This window comes from Paramacrobiotus metropolitanus, unplaced genomic scaffold (assembly GCF_019649055.1).
Source record: "Paramacrobiotus metropolitanus isolate TYO unplaced genomic scaffold, Prichtersi_v1.0 Parri_scaffold0000144, whole genome shotgun sequence".
Taxonomy (NCBI): Eukaryota; Metazoa; Tardigrada; class Eutardigrada; order Parachela; family Macrobiotidae; genus Paramacrobiotus; species Paramacrobiotus metropolitanus.
This window is the reverse complement of record NW_026570364.1, coordinates 109,379-127,909: the sequence shown is the minus strand read 5'-3', so window position 1 is coordinate 127,909 and position 18,531 is coordinate 109,379. Positions and strand designations below refer to the sequence as shown.

General features: G+C 42.3%; 4 protein-coding genes across 6 annotated transcripts; 2 read left to right on the top strand and 2 right to left on the bottom strand.

Annotated features, from left to right (window-relative positions):
- Positions 1–1,821: 1,821 nt before the first annotated feature.
- LOC129599354 (putative nuclease HARBI1) lies at positions 1,822–5,086 on the top strand. Its single transcript, XM_055497571.1, has 3 exons — positions 1,822–3,125; positions 3,378–3,960; positions 4,403–5,086. The coding sequence occupies exon 1, from the start codon at positions 1,834–1,836 to the stop codon at positions 3,073–3,075; it is 1,242 nt and encodes a 413-aa protein (XP_055353546.1). The 5' UTR covers positions 1,822–1,833; the 3' UTR covers positions 3,076–3,125; positions 3,378–3,960; positions 4,403–5,086.
- A 39-nt stretch (positions 5,087–5,125) lies between these two features.
- LOC129599355 (uncharacterized) lies at positions 5,126–8,607 on the bottom strand. Of its 2 annotated transcripts, XM_055497574.1 has the most exons (6): positions 8,511–8,607; positions 7,677–8,258; positions 6,534–6,974; positions 6,135–6,326; positions 5,932–6,018; positions 5,126–5,798 (listed from the first exon to the last, which is right to left on the bottom strand). In XM_055497574.1, the coding sequence occupies exons 3-6, from the start codon at positions 6,961–6,963 to the stop codon at positions 5,473–5,475; spliced, it is 1,035 nt and encodes a 344-aa protein (XP_055353549.1). In that variant the 5' UTR covers positions 6,964–6,974; positions 7,677–8,258; positions 8,511–8,607; the 3' UTR covers positions 5,126–5,472. The 2 variants fall into 2 exon arrangements, with proteins under 2 accessions (XP_055353549.1, XP_055353547.1); XM_055497572.1 differs by having other exon boundaries at positions 5,127–5,798; positions 6,534–8,258.
- Positions 8,608–10,359: 1,752 nt separating this feature from the next.
- LOC129599359 (ethanolaminephosphotransferase 1-like) lies at positions 10,360–14,965 on the top strand. The gene is made up of 4 exons (XM_055497578.1): positions 10,360–10,663; positions 10,923–11,481; positions 13,315–13,782; positions 14,483–14,965. Exons 1-4 carry the CDS (start codon positions 10,493–10,495, stop codon positions 14,716–14,718), a joined length of 1,434 nt encoding a protein of 477 aa, XP_055353553.1. The 5' UTR covers positions 10,360–10,492; the 3' UTR covers positions 14,719–14,965.
- LOC129599360 (OTU domain-containing protein 3-like) lies at positions 14,870–17,354 on the bottom strand. 2 transcript variants are annotated; one of them, XM_055497580.1, is made up of 3 exons: positions 16,563–17,354; positions 15,711–15,862; positions 14,870–15,650 (listed from the first exon to the last, which is right to left on the bottom strand). In XM_055497580.1, the coding sequence occupies exons 1-3, from the start codon at positions 16,994–16,996 to the stop codon at positions 15,475–15,477; spliced, it is 762 nt and encodes a 253-aa protein (XP_055353555.1). In that variant the 5' UTR covers positions 16,997–17,354; the 3' UTR covers positions 14,870–15,474. The 2 variants fall into 2 exon arrangements, with proteins under 2 accessions (XP_055353555.1, XP_055353554.1); XM_055497579.1 differs by having other exon boundaries at positions 14,871–15,862.
- Between the last annotated feature and the right edge of the window lie 1,177 nt (positions 17,355–18,531).

Below are 18,531 nucleotides of genomic sequence, written 5' to 3'. Positions count from 1 at the left end.
TTAGTGATATATTAGTGTTGTTTTAGTGTTATATTAGTGATCATGATATTGTGGAGCGATCATGGATTCCCATTACGCTCCTTTGGATCTACATCTTTCTCTTCATCAACATTGTCAGATGGGGCCACAAGTATGGCGTCCGCTGTACAGAGTTTGTTGGCTTTTATTCGCAGTTGCAATGGCGCCACGTCACAAGCAGCGCCGAGATGTCCCTGTGCCGGCAACGGGAAGCACTGCAAGGATCCCTTGTCCATTTGTCCGAATTTCAAATGCATTTGCAATCCCTCCACAAGCACGTATGACAATCGAGCCGATGTATACTATATACGTATACGGCAACCAGTACCACTGCGCCAACAACGAGGACCACTACAAGTTTACAACTACCATTACTACAAGAACGATAACGACAACGTCAACAACGGCAACATCCACCACCACGACGATGTCAACAACCACGCCACCAAATCCCTGCCCAGCCTTTACAACGCCTTTCGAATCTAGAAAATGCACGGCAATATGCGATACCACCGTATCGAAGAATGCTTCTTCCCCATGTACGTATGTTCAAGCCCGACTGCGATGCGTGTGCAGCCAGTAATGCCCAGTATTGGGCCAATACAAGTCCTAAGGTAACGGACCTGGGCCGAAGCAAATTCCTGGTAAGCAAACCGAAATGCATATAGCAGAGTTGCAAACTGTTGAATATAAACAAGGAATAAAAATTACCGACAAATAAAACTTTGATTCTTGTTCACCATATCGTCTTCTATGATGATGACCTTTCCATAATTATGGCCTCTTCTGCTGTGTTGTACTTCTACCTGGCATACGAGTACCTATGTAAGTGTTTGTATAACAGAAGGCTGCATTCGCTTTCAGTACGAATACACATTAATGGATGATTATGCTCGGAAATGTTGCTTGCAGTCAAGCAGACCATTGCCGTTGCTCTAGGAGTACGAGAGGACTCAGAGGAGTGTTCCCTTACTTTTTGTCCGGACCAGCTCAGAAAGTTTTGTTATGGTTTTATTTATTCACTCCTTTTGTCTTCATACTGCAACGGCAACGAGCACACGATCGCTTCACGACTGTCGATAAGAAGCTAACGTTTCACTAAATATCTAAATACAGTATTACAGTATTCACTGTTTCACTAAATACGCACAGGATGCAGCACACGCACAACCGTAGAAGCTTGGCAAACCATGTATATATACTAGTAGCGTAGTTTTGTACTCGTATCTAATCGTAAATTTCTTCGCCAATATATACCTTGTACGATATACTACTTACTAATCATTCTGTTTTTGTTTTATTGACGCTCAAGAGATTGAAACAACAACTTTTTAACTACAAGGTGGTAGTAAGTGTGGTCAAAACATCGCTTACAACAACAGTGGCAACAGTTTTCTATCGTGGAATGCCGTTATCCAGCAGTGGTACAACGAAGTAAAAGATTTTTACGTTTTGTGGCCCCAGCACCTGGTATTTGTTCTGGTATTTAATTTTAAGTTTGTGCTTGTTTCGTGATACTTATTAGCTAGACTCGAAAGGCACTTTAAATGCGTTCTGTACGATACAGAGCCGGAAGTTCTGTAAAAGTGAATTTACCAATCGTGCACCGCTGAATCTTACAGAGCGTTACAGAGCAGCGAGACCACTAACTCAAAATATGTGCCCGTACTGTTAATTCGAATTAAATTTAATTTTATTTTTCACCATGTGTCGGTGATTTCAGATAGTCACGCTCTGTCTTGCTTTTTGACACTTCTTTTTTATCACGTACGGTTTTCATTCCCTTTTGCAAGATTTTTACAAAAGTGCTCGAATATGAGTTCTCGAAAAAAACTCCTCTGCGACTTGCAAACCCTTTGTGAGCTGGAGATTGTTGAAAAAGCGCTCGATGAGTCTTCGAGCAGCAGTAGCGACGACTCATCTGAGAGTTCCAGTGAATCGTCGGAGAGTGAAACCGATGAGATTCTTGAATTCACTGCCTTTTTATCCAGTAAACGATTTCTTATGGACCGAACCGTTGTACCGAAGAGGCATGACTGGATGGAAAAACTGGGAGTCGCCAGTGATACTACGTACCGAGCTGAAGTCCGGGTTACACGAGAAGGATTTAAAAGAATTTACGATCTTATTTGCGGACACCGTGTTTTTCAAAACGAATCAACAAATATCCAGCGGCCAGTAGATTTTCAGTTGGCGATTGCTTTATATCGATTTGGCCATTATGGAAATGGAGCTTCGTTTAATCATATGTCTTTTAATATGGGACTGTCTTGTGGCGCCATTGAGCTATATACCACGCATGTCATAACGGCTCTTTTATCTCTGATGCCACAGTTTGTCCAGTGGCCCGATAGAAACGAAAAGCGAAAAATCAAGCGAAGGTTTTTTCAGGAATATGGCTTCGAAAATTGTGTGGGATTAGTAGATGGGACGCTGGTGGTTTTGGATTCATGTCCGTCAATGAAGGGAGCAGACTATTTTAGCCGTAAAAACTGCTACGGGCTGTCTGCCATGGTGGTGTCGGATGACAAAAAGCGGATACTCCACGCATTCACAGGATTTCCAGGGAGCGCGCATGATTGTCGAGTGTACAAGCACTCATCACTCGCGCAGCGACCAGAGAAGTTTTTTGAACCCGAAGAATATCTTCTCGCTGACAGTGGATACCAGCCTGACGTTCACGTCGTCCCTGCCTACAAAGCTCCTGAGAGTAACTTCGAAGAAAACAGCCTGTTCAACTTTCTCCTAGCGCAAGCACGGGTCGGAAATGAACACTGCATTGGCATACTCAAGGGGCGTTTTCAAAGCCTCCGGGGGCTGCGGGTGATGATAAAAACAGCAGATGACCATAAAAAAGCTGTTTTTTGGTTCCTGGCGTGCTGTGTGCTGCATAATATTCTCCACGATATGGGCGACGCATATGATGAAACATGGACGGAGGACGAAAATGTTGCTGAAACTGTAGTGCCATCCCGACAAGAAACTTTTACGGAAAATCGTGTGGGTCGCCAAAAACGCGAGAAGGTGAAGCGGCTGCTGCTAATCAACAAATCGTAGCCGTATTTCAGCGTGAACTTTGCGGACAGTTTTACAGATGATATATGGAGGTGAGTAATTGCCAGAACTAGTTTCATAAAGTACTTTTTTATGTCTGAATAGATATCGTATTTTTAATTTAAAAATTCCGTGAATTTTAAAATTTACATTGTATTTTAGTTGGTAATAAATTGTTTGGCCATCGCCCAAAAACACTGTAATTTTTTAAATCTTCAATATTGTATGCATTTTGCTGCTGTCGTGTCACGCATTTCTTAGACTACTGCGCTCTGCTTGACTCTTGCTTGCTGATTTTTCCTCAGAATTTCATCCGCCTGCGCCCCGTGCATCCTGTTACATTCATTCATACTATGTGGAAATTTGTTGGTTTGGTTCGGCGTCTGGCGTTAACTGGGATTATTTTCGGATCGACTGTCCGCTCAATTTTGCAGATGATTCATGTCGTATATACTGCTGCATCTAGTTTGCACTGAAACGCAGCATCGGACGCACCCAAATCCAGGCGACGCTCTTCCTGATCGCCGTCATCGGGTTTATCGCGCTGAGTATCTACCTGACGATTCTGTATTATGACTCCTTGCCGCGTATCCAGCGTTTTCGCTCACCGGGATGGACGGAGTGCACCGTCCTTATCGCTCTGCCTGAGGCCCAGAATTCTCTGCCCGATACGCGCTGGATGAGGATCCTCGAGAAGATGGGATTGTACTCGGCCTTCGTGACGGATAAGCATCCACCGCAGCTTACGATGAGGTTATTGCCATCGTAGAGCTGACGGAGAATCGATTTTTGGACGATGTCGAGTGCCAGTGTATGTTTGGCGGGGATAAAGGACTGTTGAAAGCGGAGATTCGCGTCCATAACGAAACCCGTCGCGATAGGCATGGGGTAAGAAGTTTCTACTCAAATTTTTAACACATTGAAATTAAGGTTTATTTGCGTATTTTCAAATACTTAACATTTTACTTTTTATCCGTAATTGACGAAAAACGTTTGATAAAATCGGCTGATTTGACGTATTTTGCCCCAAATCCCAAACAACAACTAATTTTTCCGCTGAAATAATCAATATTTCTGCACTTTAGTCTTTAGATAGCAGTGATACGAGAGTGATATTTTTATAATCAATAACAATTATTGCGTTTATTGCTTTTTTTTAAAAATTACTTTATAAAACAGCGCGTTGTTGCTGTATTTTCGAAGCAGACAGAAATGAACTACGTGTGTTACTGTTGACTATTTCGGTGTTTTGTTTTATGGCAGTGAGCGCAGGCAAGGTTTTTGTGTGGGTTTGGTTTATAGTGAAATTATTAGCTGTTTTAAATTGCAGACACAGTACGGTGACGTGCGATTTATCTGTGATTTTCCTCCCGACGAGAACACTACTTCCGTCGGCGTTCAGTGCCGTTCCCGCTCCGCCTGTGATACTGTTGCTCTCCCCGTGCATCCGCTACGCGACGAATGGCCACGGAATTTGTCCATGGCCGTGTGTGGTCCGGTGTTGTATGGCAATGTCTCCGTCAGCCGGCTGATCGAGTTTATCGAGAATTACCAGCTGATCGGGATCGAGAAGTTCATTTTCTATGTGGACAACCCGCATTCGGACCTGCAGAAAACTCTGGACTAATATTATGCGCTAGGGAAAGTTGGTTTTTTAACTGGAAAATTTTTGGTATCAATTTAACGGATTATGAAGAAATCTGGTATTATGGACAAACAGCCGCAGCCAACGACTGCACTGAGAGGACGGGATATTTGTGGGATTACACGTTAGAAGGTGAATATTTGAGTTTCCGTTGGAGAATTTATTGATGACTGTTTGTGCGTGTTTTACATGCTTTCTTTACTTTCTTTGCAGAACTGTATAAATTTTTGATTGTTGTTTGCGATTGTTGTTACTTTTTGATGGTATATCCATTCCCTGATGGCGGAATGTGTCGACAGAGTAATCTTAATTTTTCTCCTTCTGTGATGAAACTGTTTTTGTGCGGATCTAGACTTACAATGAACGCCCGAAAAAGACCGATAATCCTTTGCTAGGCAGAAAAATGCTAAGTTAGCAGCAAACTGCCTTTAATTCAGTACAATCCGAACAACTATTCTAGAAAAATAATTTTTCCAGTAACACAACGTTCGTTTAGAAAATCAACATATGAGAAACAGAAACGCTCAGTGGTTGCTAAATTAGCAAAACTGGGAAAGAGGTTCACAACCCAGTTGCGTGTATGTGTGAAAGCGGTTGTCCACGGTGCCAACTACCGATACGTAACAAAAATAAACAGATCAATTAAGCTTGAAAATTCTGAAGAGACGCACTATTAAAACGGTCAAGTTCTGACAAATGGACAACTGTACACCTTTTTCAGGATCGCGGTCGCAGAATCGAAAAAACTGACATACTTACGGCAAGCCCACATAGTTGGATCTTTGGGAAATTGCAGCTTCTTTTTTCGCTTCGGCTTCCAGTTTTCTCACTTCCAGCTCAGCCATTTTCGCTTCATGTGCCATTCGCGCAACATTTTCTAGATGGTCCTGCTTGCGTGCCGAGAGCTTCATTTTCTGGTCAAACATTTCTTTTTTGTGCGCCAAGTAAGATTCAACGACCGATGGTGAAGGAGGAGCGCGAGGACGGCCACCAAGCGTTTTGTTCAAAACCACCGACTTCAGCAATGACGGAGCCAGACGCGCGCCACTGTCCACTTTCTTTCCAGTGTCCGCCGCATTCACTAAAATATTTGAAAACTGTTTAAGTATTTTATGGGCTAAGCTGCGCTTAATAAGCATGTCATGACGATTTACTTCTCTAAAATTTTAGCTGTACTGATTTTTAGCATTATATTATCTTTTTTATCGACTGACCTGCTAAAGATTTAACAGCTTCCGAATTTTCCACATAATCCGATTGCTCAAAATCAGCGTCGTTCAATAAATCGCAACTGCTGGCATCTGTAAATAAAGTATCGTTTTGCTAAGAATAGTGAAACAAGTAGTTTTATTCGGCTGCATAATGCACAAAATATATACTGTTTCAGTAATATTCATGTTATGTTTGTGGAATGTACCTGGTACTCCCCGCGGCTCATCAGTTGACATTAGACCTGGTTCTTCTATTTGTTCCATATGCACATCCAACACACTTTCAACCTCGGCATCCGCGTCATCAGTTCCCGCCAAAAAAGCAGGCACCATCGACGGCCGATCAGCAAAAATGGGGTCCAGTTGATAAAAATAAGAGCAGAGATACAGAACCTTTTCTGCAAGACGTAAGTATTCGCATAAATATAGATAAGTAAAATATACACATACACCAAAATATTTCCATAAATAATAAACCACATAAATTATGTACAAATCTGCAAAAAATGTATGAATCAGATGGAATCTAGGCGTTTGTTTTTTCAAGCAATTTGAGCATTATTATATGTAAAAAAGAATACGCAGGAAAGAAATTATTTTCTTACCTTCCACCGTTTTTATGCCTTTCGCTATATCGCTGTCATCAACGCCAAATCCCGTCCCTTTCAAACATGAACGTGCCTTTTTGTAGGAGGATTCGATCAGATCGATCTTGTTCTGGACAATCTGGCCATCGCACTGCTCGAAGCCTTTTTCTCGAAGAAGGGTTGCAATTTCCGCTGCGATTTGTCTTTTACTATCTCCAGTCACACGTTTAGTCTTTCCCGGACCAGTAGGCACAGCAGTGGACTTCCACCTGTCGTAATTGCCAGGCTCCGTAAGCCATGCGATTAACAAGTCTGCGCATTCTTTCTTCCAACTAAAGCGGGGTCTTCGTTTTCGCTTGGGTTTCTCCTGGGTGCCATCACATTCTGTCGCATTATTATTGCTGATAACCGTTACTCCTTTTGCCCTGATGACTGGAAGCGTGCTCATTCTGCACTAATCTAATAGCGTATCTCAAAACTCAAAGTTAAACTAAACTCAATTAAAATCAAAACTCAAAGGTAAACTCAAAACTCAAGTTTTCTGCGTACAGTTGGCACATGAAAAATTCACAACAAATTCTTTTGACAAATTATTTTTTTGACTTGTGGTGAAAAATGCGAGTTCTGTATCGTAACGGAGCAGGAGAGTTCCTTTTAGATACAGAACACTTTAACTCGGCCGTCCAATCAGAGGTAGGGGGGTGTGATCGAAAAATTACAGAACTTCCGGCTCTGTATCGTACAGAACGCATTTAAAGTGCCTTTCGAGTCTAGCTAATAAGTATCACGAAACAAGCACAAACTTAAAATTAAATACCAGAACAAATACCAGGTGCTGGGGCCACAAAACGTAAAAATCTTTTACTTCGTTGTACCACTGCTGGATAACGGCATTCCACGATAGAAACGCAATAATTGTTATTGATTATAAAAATATCACTCTCGTATCACTGCTATCTAAAGACTAAAGTGCAGAAATATTGATTATTTCAGCGGAAAAATTAGTTGTTGTTTGGGATTTGGGGCAAAATACGTCAAATCAGCCGATTTTATCAAACGTTTTTCGTCAATTACGGATAAAAAGTAAAATGTTAAGTATTTGAAAATACGCAAATAAACCTTAATTTCAATGTGTTAAAAATTTGAGTAGAAACTTCTTACCCCATGCCTATCGCGACGGGTTTCGTTATGGACGCGAATCTCCGCTTTCAACAGTCCTTTATCCCCGCCAAACATACACTGGCACTCGACATCGTCCAAAAATCGATTCTCCGTCAGCTCTACGATGGCAATAACCTCATCGTAAGCTGCGGTGGATGCTTATCCGTCACGAAGGCCGAGTACAATCCCATCTTCTCGAGGATCCTCATCCAGCGCGTATCGGGCAGAGAATTCTGGGCCTCAGGCAGAGCGATAAGGACGGTGCACTCCGTCCATCCCGGTGAGCGAAAACGCTGGATACGCGGCAAGGAGTCATAATACAGAATCGTCAGGTAGATACTCAGCGCGATAAACCCGATGACGGCGATCAGGAAGAGCGTCGCCTGGATTTGGTGCGTCCGATGCTGCGTTTCAGTGCAAACTAGATGCAGCAGTATATACGACATGAATCATCTGCAAAATTGAGCGGACAGTCGATCCGAAAATAATCCCAGTTAACGCCAGACGCCGAACCAAACCAACAAATTTCCACATAGTATGAATGAATGTAACAGGATGCACGGGGCGCAGGCGGATGAAATTCTGAGGAAAAATCAGCAAGCAAGAGTCAAGCAGAGCGCAGTAGTCTAAGAAATGCGTGACACGACAGCAGCAAAATGCATACAATATTGAAGATTTAAAAAATTACAGTGTTTTTGGGCGATGGCCAAACAATTTATTACCAACTAAAATACAATGTAAATTTTAAAATTCACGGAATTTTTAAATTAAAAATACGATATCTATTCAGACATAAAAAAGTACTTTATGAAACTAGTTCTGGCAATTACTCACCTCCATATATCATCTGTAAAACTGTCCGCAAAGTTCACGCTGAAATACGGCTACGATTTGTTGATTAGCAGCAGCCGCTTCACCTTCTCGCGTTTTTTGGCGACCCACACGATTTTCCGTAAAGTTTCTTGTCGGGATGGCACTACAGTTTCAGCAACATTTTCGTCCTCCGTCCATGTTTCATCATATGCGTCGCCCATATCGTGGAGAATATTATGCAGCACACAGCACGCCAGGAACCAAAAACAGCTTTTTTATGGTCATCTGCTGTTTTATTATCACCCGCAGCCCCGGAGGCTTTGAAAACGCCCTTGAGTATGCCAATGCAGTGTTCATTTCCGACCCGTGCTTGCGCTAGGAGAAAGTTGAACAGGCTGTTTTCTTCAAGTTACTCTCAGGAGCTTTGTAGGCAGGGACGACGTGAACGTCAGGCTGGTATCCACTGTCAGCGAAGATATTCTTCGGGTTCAAAACTTCTCTGGTCGCTGCGCGAGTGATGAGTGCTTGTACACTCGACAATCATGCGCGCTCCTGGAAATCCTGTGAATGCGTGGAGTATCCGCTTTTGTCATCCGACACCACCATGGCAGACAGCCCGTAGCAGTTTTACGGCTAAAATAGTCTGCTCCTTCATTGACGGACATGAATCCAAACCACCAGCGTCCCATCTACTAATCCCACACAATTTTCGAAGCCATATTCCTGAAAAACCTTCGCTTGATTTTTCGCTTTTCGTTTCTATCGGGCCACTGGACAAACTGTGGCATCAGAGATAAAAGAGCCGTTATGACATGCGTGGTATATAGCTCAATGGCGCCACAAGACAGTCCCATATTAAAAGACATATGATTAAACGAAGCTCCATTTCCATAATGGCCAAATCGATATAAAGCAATCGCCAACTGAAAATCTACTGGCCGCTGGATATTTGTTGATTCGTTTTGAAAACACGGTGTCCGCAAATAAGATCGTAAATTCTTTTAAATCCTTCTCGTAACCCGGACTTCAGCTCGGTACGTAGTATCACTGGCGACTCCCAGTTTTTCCATCCAGTCATGCCTCTTCGGTACAACGGTTCGGTCCATAAGAAATCGTTTACTGGATAAAAAGGCAGTGAATTCAAGAATCTCATCGGTTTCACTCTCCGACGATTCACTGGAACTCTCAGATGAGTCGTCGCTACTGCTGCTCGAAGACTCATCGAGCGCTTTTTCAACAATCTCCAGCTCACAAAGGGTTTGCAAGTCGCAGAGGAGTTTTTTTCGAGAACTCATATTCGAGCACTTTTGTAAAAAATCTTGCAAAAGGGGAATGAAAACCGTACGTGATAAAAAAGAAGTGTCAAAAAGCAAGACAGAGCGTGACTATCTGAAATCACCGACACATGGTGAAAAAATAAAATTAAATTTAATTCGAATTAACAGTACGGGCACATATTTTGAGTTAGTGGTCTCGCTGCTCTGTAACGCTCTGTAAGATTCAGCGGTGCACGATTGGTAAATTCACTTTTACAGAACTTCCGGCTCTGTATCGTACAGAACGCATTTAAAGTGCCTTTCGAGTCTAGCTCCATGGCCAATACAAAGCCAAATTTCGTATAAACATTCTAGATCTACTTGAAATCAAGCAGAATGAATGCCGGCAAAGCCTGTAACCTTCTGGGAAAAAATTTATAAAAATGTAGATATCACAAGCGTAGATGTTTTTTCCAACAGAAAAATTAATGGCAGTCAGGCAGCAGTCGCATTTCCGGTCCCGCCTTTCTGGCACAACGTGCGGCGTGACTGTCAGACGGTGACTCATCGAAAAAGTATCGAACATGTTGTTTGCCTTTCCCAGTATGCGCAGCTGATCAGTCAGTTTGCTCACTTCACTGAGTCGGCCGTGATCGTATCCATCTGTCCCTTCTGCCCGTTTGGCGTTTTCCCAGGATGGCAGGATGCCCTGGCATTATTGTCAACATTGTACGGCCAGTACACTGAATGGATCGTCCCGAGAGTTTAACTGATAGTAATTCCCGTCCACTTGATACAGTTCCCCTTATTGATCCCCACAACGACGACGACGTGCAGGCTGATAATAACCAGCAATCTGTTCTGCTAATCGAATCGGACCCGTCCCATTCCCCCTTGGATCCTCATCTTCACATCCCTGTACGCTCTAACCGCTTTTTTTATTATTGATTAACCATTAATTATCTCCATCCACGTGCAAAATTCAGTATGCCCGACCGCGAGAACCCCCAAAGGGTCTCCGCTCCGGTTCCCTGCTCTTCCCTTTTCGCCTGATTTTGTGCATTTTTAATCTTAACTTTTTTATATAATCACTTAACCGTAGAAATTTTTTTTAAAATAAATTAACATAAGAATGCATCTGCGCGAGCACTTTCTGAGTCCACCCCGCCTTTTACAGGAGCGCAGTAGAATGCCCGCCCCGGGAGCATGGAGCACGTATCTCCTCCCGGAGGAGCTGCGGGGCTTCAAGCGCTACAAATACTCCGCAGTCGATACTTCCCCCCTGTCGAACTACGTCATGCATCCCTTCTGGAACGCCCTCGTCCCCTACGTTCCCCGCTCCATCGCCCCCAACACCCTCACCCTCTCGGGGTTCCTCTTGATTGTCCTGAACTTTGCCGTCCTCTCCTACTACGACTATGATCTAACGGCGGCGGGGAATCCCGCCCACTTTATCCCGCGGTGGGTGTGGTGGTTTGTGGCGTTTAATCATTTCTGGGCGCACACGTTGGACGGGCTGGATGGGAAGCATGCGCGCCGCACCGAGTCCAGTTCCCCGTTGGGGGAGCTGTTTGATCACGGGCTGGATTCGTGGGTGACGACGCTGCACTGTCTGTGTCTGTATTCGGTGTTTGGACGGGAGCCGGAGTACGGGATTCCGACGGTGCGCATGTTCGTGGCGTTGTGGCTGATGCTGGTGCTGTTCTCGCTGTCACATTGGGAAAAGTACAATACGGGTGAGCAGAGTTAATACTAAGTACGTACGTAGTAAACTGAGTAGCGTAATGCCGGAACAATCTGGGGGAATGAAGTTGTTAACAGGGAATTTTAGATTTCACAAAGTTGTAACAAAATGTTGTAACAAAATTGCGTTGAAACAAAATTGCGTTAATTTGTAATTTGCGAAATACCTGCCTGATCTTTCGGTTGATCGCGACTATTTGATGTGCTATAGATCTTTTTGATCGCTCATTAATCCTGTAATCCCACAGGCTTTTTTCGTGCCGCAAAACTGACATTTTTTCACGTTGTGATTGTTTGAGTAATTGTTAAGCGTTTGGAAACAGTGTTTTAATAAGAGCCATTAATACCATTAATATAAGATGTATTGCTGTTGTTAGTTCAGGCGTGTAGTGTCGTAGTGTAGTGGTTCGTCGTCATGCGACAAGGTGTCTTTATACAGTTCGAATAACTCGGCAATCTTTATATATGATGTGAATTGTAGTAATAATTTTGCTGTACGTAAAATTTTCTGAATGATGATACATCGTTATTCGCCAATTTGTCTACTTTTTTTGCGCACTCTATAAATTTTCTTGCAAACTTTACGTTGTATTACGCATTGACCGAACAGATTGTTAATTACTACCGTATAATTTGCTTTAGTTCGGTGAGCTGCAGTTGATACAATTTCTGCTCATGTTATTGCACGGCGTTATGGAGAAGATGGCCGATAAAGTTGACTGGCCGTTTGCTGAATAAGCTTTTGCGCGGTTGTATTGTTATCCATGGAGAATTATAATTGTACAATATGTAGCGACTTTGATTTGTTTGATTAAAGTTCGTTTAGGACTTCAGGCTGTGGATAATGTGCCACTGGGCAGATGTGTCTTTGTTGAATCGCTTGGAACGTACCAGGGGGCAGGGGCATTAGCCATTGATTTTTTAGTTTTCGAAAGACATTAAAAATTTTCATTCGGAGATTTTTAAAAATTTTTTATTTATGTTGATCGTGTTAGAAATTGAATTTTAGAAAGTGTTTTATTGAATTTTTTTCTCAAACAGTGGCATAAATTACTTAATAATGCAGCCTTGTGCATAAGAATCTAAGTAGTATATGAAATATTATGAAGTATCTGCAGGTCGCGAAACTGGAGTTGATCAAACCCAAAAACTGAAAACGAAACAACTGCACCCGAAAATTTGTGTTGATTCGGCAGACTTTTTACTTTTTTGATTAAAAGAATAATGTCTAATTGCTGCCGTAAATTGTGTTAACTACTTAACATTCAAATTTAAGACTTGCAAGTATTTATGTACATTATGGAATATTCTTGTTGTAAAAGTATTGTTGCTTTCTGTCTGCGTGCAATTCATCATTGTTTCACTTATTGACGAAAACCTGTCCCAGTGCTGGCTAAATAATATCGTGAACCGTGATGTACAGTATACTTTAAACGTGTTACAAACGTAGAGTGTTGGCAGCGTATCACTTCATCAAATTCGTCAGTTGCTTTCGTCAGATATAAATAATGATGATATAATAGAGTAAATATTTGTATAAAATTTTTAGTTTAGTCTAATTAAATTTTATATTTTGATAATGTGAAAATCCATATGCGGCTTCGTTTCTTTGTTTTCCGCGGCAACATCAGTCGTAATTACCCTTAACGCCGCATACTCCAGGAAAATTGGCAGCATTCCTCGTTGCGAGCCATTTCCATCGGCAGTGCTATTTCCAGCCAGTCCGGGTATAGTTGGTTCGCACGGGCCAGGATAAAAATAAACCCCGCAATGTAGCCAACATTGCTGTAACAAACTAATGACATTCTCGCTTTCCTCTTCCGCAGGCATCCTATATCTACCATGGGGCTACGATTTCAGCCAAGTGGTCGGCCTGATCGTCTACATCATCACCGGGATCTGGGGCCAGGGGGTGTGGCATATGAAGCTGCCCGTGTTGGGCATCAGTCCGGGAGTGGGCTTTGAATTATCCCTGTACGCGGGCGCGGTGTTCTTGACCATCCCGACGACACTGCGCAATATGTACCGCGCGTACGCCAATAAGACACTGAAGCATAACAGTTTTGTGGAAGCCATGCGACCGTTGTCGCCCATCACGATCCTGCTGGTGGTGACGTTATTGTGGGGAGTGCTGTCACCGAATCGGATTCTGTTTACGGATCTGCGGGCGTTTTCGTGGATGACGGGAACGGTGTGCTCCAATATTACCTGTGCGCTGATTATCACGCAGATGAGCCTGACCAAAGCCCGCTGGTTCCATTGGCTGCTGGTGCCGGTGATTTTGGCATTTACAGGTACTCGTAGCATTAATTCAACAATTTGCTGATCTCTCTGATGATAATAAGATGTGTGCGTGTGATTATTTCATGTTATTATTATTATTATTATATCACGTTATTTCGATTTGTATTTCATATGATTTTCGGATTATTTCGTGTTATTCCAACATTAACTTTTCCCTTCCACAGGGTGCAGATAGCATGCGCGTCGTAGTTGTCAGATATTGTAGTGTGATGGTATATCCGAAAGATTGAAACACTAATGTGTTAAACTTAAACGAAAATTTGAGGAAAAATCGCATTAAATACGACTTTAGTTTTTAAAAATCTTTAAAAACGGTTACTTTGTATGAATTAGGAAAATTAAATTCGGTACAGATCTACATGTAAGAGCAGTGAGCTTTGCAGGACGGCCGAGGTCCTGGTAAATCTGGTTTTTTTTACTTTTGCGAGCTGTGTGCTGTGTTTATTCCGTTGGTAAAGGGTTTACCGTTTTGGCCATAGCTGTTGGTCGTGAATGTTTTATTATGTTGAAGGTTTCGATATCAGTAATCTGAATTCAAAGATTTGTATGGAATGCAACGTCCTAAATTGGTGATTTGGTTTGTGTTGGTTCAACAGAGATTATTTAGTTGGTTTAACAAATTTTACTGGAGGTTTCGGTAGAGGGTTGAATAAGCTGGTCATGCGAGTAACGCCTGATGTCTTTACGTAGGTGTTATGGGACTGTCGGTAATGGTCGAACACGAGCTGACCACCGTGTACGCCCTGACCGTGCTGGTGACCGTGGCGCAGATCCATTACGGGTTCTCCGTGGTGCACCAGATGGCCAGTTTCCTCAACATCTACGCCTTCTCCATCTCCAAGCCCCCGCTGCATACGCCGCGCGGCAGTCTGCTGGAGCGCATCGACGAGGACGTGGACAACGGGAAGACCGGGAACCGGCATTAGGGACAACGGTCTGTGCGACGAAACAAGTCTGGCCCTGACTGGTTACTAAAGCGTTGGATTAGTTGTGAAAAGTTGCTGTTAACATGTCCCGAGTTGATGTGGTTATTAAAGGTGCCAAGAGAAAGTCCGGTAGATTTTGTTTTTGTCGTTGAATTTTTTGTTGTTGTGATGACGAGGAATATTGTGAGAAGATGACTCAAATCGATGGTGTTTATGCAAATTACAATGAATTGTTTCTAGTCGGTTGGGATGTTTGGGATTGTCTTTTGCAGTCGTTGAAATTTAATTAGGAACTCACAATCATCAAGAGGCCAGCTTAGGCTGACAACAGCTATCGAGATTATTAATGACTTTTATTTTTACAATAAAAATTCATAACTGTTGCATATCAGTAAAGAAACAAAAACAACATTTTTAATAAAGGTACTAAACAAATGTACGTACATATTTACGGTCTATCATAATTACAGTGCATGCTGTACGAAAAAAATGATGAAATGTCAACGAAAGTCACGGCATTCCCCATTTAGCGGATCAAAAGAAATAAATATCCATTGCAAAATGCTGTCGTGACATTTTTGGTGTTGAGATGCTTTGGCAATATTGACAACAAAATCGTTGTCCATAACAAAAGGTAATGGTTCAAAATTAACGTATCAGGCACGACTCACGAGCACAATGAGTACGCGCAAAATTACCATGCATGGTCGATGGTGGAATTAGAAATTCTGAAATAAACTGGACCATCCATTTTTTTCATCGCGGGACATTTTTCGAACGGCCTTTAGCACTATTCCGGGATTTTCTCCGGCTACGCTGGGCGTCGAGCGCCTTCTCGGCCGCCACCGGATCCCAGTCGACGGTCTCCATGACCTTTAGCATTTTCTGATAGGTGACACCCTTGTCCGTCGCCAGATTCCGTACCGCTTCTTCTGTTGATTTCTCATTAATATGCAAGTATTTTTCAGTGTTGTTACGCGTTTGCGACTGACCGCGTTCACTGCCGGATCCGCTTTCGTCGGAAGTGCTCTGCGATTGCCGACGCCGTTGTTCGCGGGCGTGGATCTGCACAAGGCGGCGGATGGCCCGGCAGGTAACATCGGCGGATACTTCGGCGTTGTCCTCTTCATCGGACCACCGCACACTACAACAAGGTCACAGGTGTAATACTGTAAAATTAATACCAGTACTTTGTATTCGAAAAACAGCAGGTTATTATGTATTATGCGGAATTAAGGGAAAAATTTCCTCGTTACATGCAAGCATACATATCTTCAGTTTATACCTGGTTTGGGAACCACGTCATTACAATGCAATAATTGGTTTTACGCTCCGGAAGATTTACAATTTACTCTGTACATCCACTTTTTGATCAACACATATGTGCTGTATTTGTCAAGAAGCTTGCGACAAAAACCACTTCGATCTGGTTATGAGGCCTTCAAATCTGTAGTATCAATCGTAGCACAGTGACAGGCCGGAGTCGGCATCAATATCAAAATGCCTAAATGTGACCATACACAAATTTTCTGACAAATAGAAATTAAAAGAATACTGCCATAAGTGCTATCATTTTTTTATTGTACTGACCAACATACTTTATTACATAATTATCAAGTCAAAACAACACATTATATATTAGTACCACATATGGACAACTTCTGGTGGGATAAAATGACGTCTGCTTATAAAATACATAATGTGCATAAATATTGTTTATATGATCAAATGTAATCGAGGGGATTGGAAAAAAAGGACAGCGCTATACAGTGCAAGCATGCAGATACAGTACATAAAAAATTATTATTATTCATAACATGGGTCGTGCGTGTACTTGTACCTGCCTATTGTAATGCTGCGGTATGTACGTTATATGACACTCCCGTGCATCCGGGGCGGTGGTCCCGGCAATCAACAGCGGAATCTGGTTCAGTTGGTGGACAATCACATTCAGGCGCATCATGCGGGCAAAGGCCAGCACCGAGTCGTTATCCACATAGATAGCATCCTGCCCCAGTCCGTGCACATACTCCTCATAATCCTCATGCAGGATAAAATCCTTAAACAGCTCCCGATGCGCCAGCATATAGTGGGCGGTGTCCTTGCGGTAGACGCCGTGCGTGTCGCAGTTTCCGGTCAGCTGGTCACTCATGGCGCGGAAAAAGCAGTTCCCGTCACCCTCAATAATGCGGATCTTCAGGCCTAAATAACGCAGCTGCTCGTCCAGATCGGTGTACTGTTGGACGGGGAGGAAGTCACGCAGGTCGTCTACTTGCATTTATACGCTTCATATATGTATGCAAGTTTAAAACAGCGTTGGTGAAACTTAAAAAATTCTTAATACATTTTGGTGCCGTGGAAGGCTTCGCGCTTGAACGGGTATTATCAAAACAGATGGACAGATGGTCGCCAAATTATGACAGTTTCAAAATTAATTAAGCAATTTAATTTTTTCAAAGTTTCATTATAGTCTCTGAAATTATAAATGCACAATCCGGATAATTTTTATGAAAGCAAACAACTTCTGTTGCAAGTTTTCAAATAATTAAAATCAGGTTGTGAACCATGTAATACTGATGTCATAGCTCTGCATAAAGTACACGCTAAGTCGCTAACAGACTTCAGCACTTCAGTAGTACGAGTAGCTGTTTTTTAGAATTTATTTTAATGGTTGTTGTTCCGTGCAGTCAGAGTTATATTTTTGTTGTCATGGATGTTACAAAATCTACCATAAGCTGAAAGCTGTGAAATGGATTAAAAGGCAACAGTCCCAGTCTGGGCCAGTCAGACAGGTAGTGGAATAGACAAATTATGCACCATAAATTAAGATACATAAATCGAAAATTTTGCAAGTTTATACAGCGAGTGAGCTGCAGTGCTCGTAGGTAATGGGCATCAACCGATGTCAGTGAAATTTCGTCTAGTGTGCAATTGCCTTAATCAAGAATAACCGAAAACTTTCAACCATACCAGATTTGTTTCTGCTTTTTTTTATTCCTGCCATTAAATCCTTAATCCTTATATATTACCGCAAACGACAGAAAAACCATATTATGTAATTTTAACGTGTGAGTATTGTTAGCGTCCGCGTTTATTAACAGTTTATCAATAATACAACAGTGTGAAAGCATATTGTAATAAATATTAAATTATAACGGCGGAAATAAAGATTTTAAAAAAAATCCCTAAATAGGACTGATTTCGTGGTATCCGAAAGAGCGGGAAACGCTTGTTTATTTCTCTGAATGATAGGTAGAAAATTTAAAGGTAGAATGCGTAACAAAATGCACATTATTTGTACGCAAGTACTCGTGGGTACAAGAAGCATCTCTGCAACATGACATAGTCCACTTTTTCACACGATCACTGCTAAAATGAAGTGGCTTCTTTTTTCTCCTTTCTACCGTTACATAACCACCGGCCACTATTAATGCGGCACATATACGCCGGATTGCCGTCTGCAGCCGATCGATAATTATTGCCTACATATGTTTTTCCTCAATAATTTCTGGGTCAAGAATTCTTCTCGATATCGACTGCATGCGCCTGTATAGCGTGTTGTGAGAAAATCATGGCGGCATAGAAAAAGTGAAGATGCTGTTGGCTGCCGCTGGAGTGCCCGTTTATTGGCCATCTCTCGTGCTTCTTTTGGTCAGTCCGTTGTGCTAATGGTCAGTTTTCCGCGCCGGCTAATCAGTATCGAAGCACAATTAAGTCCCATTCGCCGCTGCGCGTGGCAGTTTAATCACTTGACCTTTGCACTATTAAGTGATCAATTTTTTATCGTTGCTTTCAGTTTCGTTTTGTCCATTA

Excerpts from the sequence above, each read along its gene's own strand:
- LOC129599359 (XM_055497578.1), top strand. The coding sequence starts at position 10,493 with ATGGATCGTCCCGAGAGTTTAACTGATAGTAATTCCCGTCCACTTGAT. Across the intron at positions 11,482-13,314 it reads TTGGGAAAAGTACAATACGG|GCATCCTATATCTACCATGG; the intron begins GTGAGCAGAGTT and ends CCTCTTCCGCAG. Across the intron at positions 13,783-14,482 it reads GGTGATTTTGGCATTTACAG|GTGTTATGGGACTGTCGGTA; the intron begins GTACTCGTAGCA and ends GTCTTTACGTAG.
- LOC129599360 (XM_055497579.1), bottom strand. The coding sequence starts at position 16,996 with ATGCAAGTAGACGACCTGCGTGACTTCCTCCCCGTCCAACAGTACACC. Across the intron at positions 15,863-16,562 it reads ATACCGCAGCATTACAATAG|TGTGCGGTGGTCCGATGAAG; the intron begins GCAGGTACAAGT and ends ACCTTGTTGTAG.
- LOC129599355 (XM_055497574.1), bottom strand. The coding sequence starts at position 6,963 with ATGAGCACGCTTCCAGTCATCAGGGCAAAAGGAGTAACGGTTATCAGC. Across the intron at positions 6,327-6,533 it reads AGGCATAAAAACGGTGGAAG|AAAAGGTTCTGTATCTCTGC; the intron begins GTAAGAAAATAA and ends TACGTCTTGCAG. Across the intron at positions 6,019-6,134 it reads TGAGCCGCGGGGAGTACCAG|ATGCCAGCAGTTGCGATTTA; the intron begins GTACATTCCACA and ends CTTTATTTACAG.
- LOC129599354 (XM_055497571.1), top strand. The coding sequence starts at position 1,834 with ATGAGTTCTCGAAAAAAACTCCTCTGCGACTTGCAAACCCTTTGTGAG.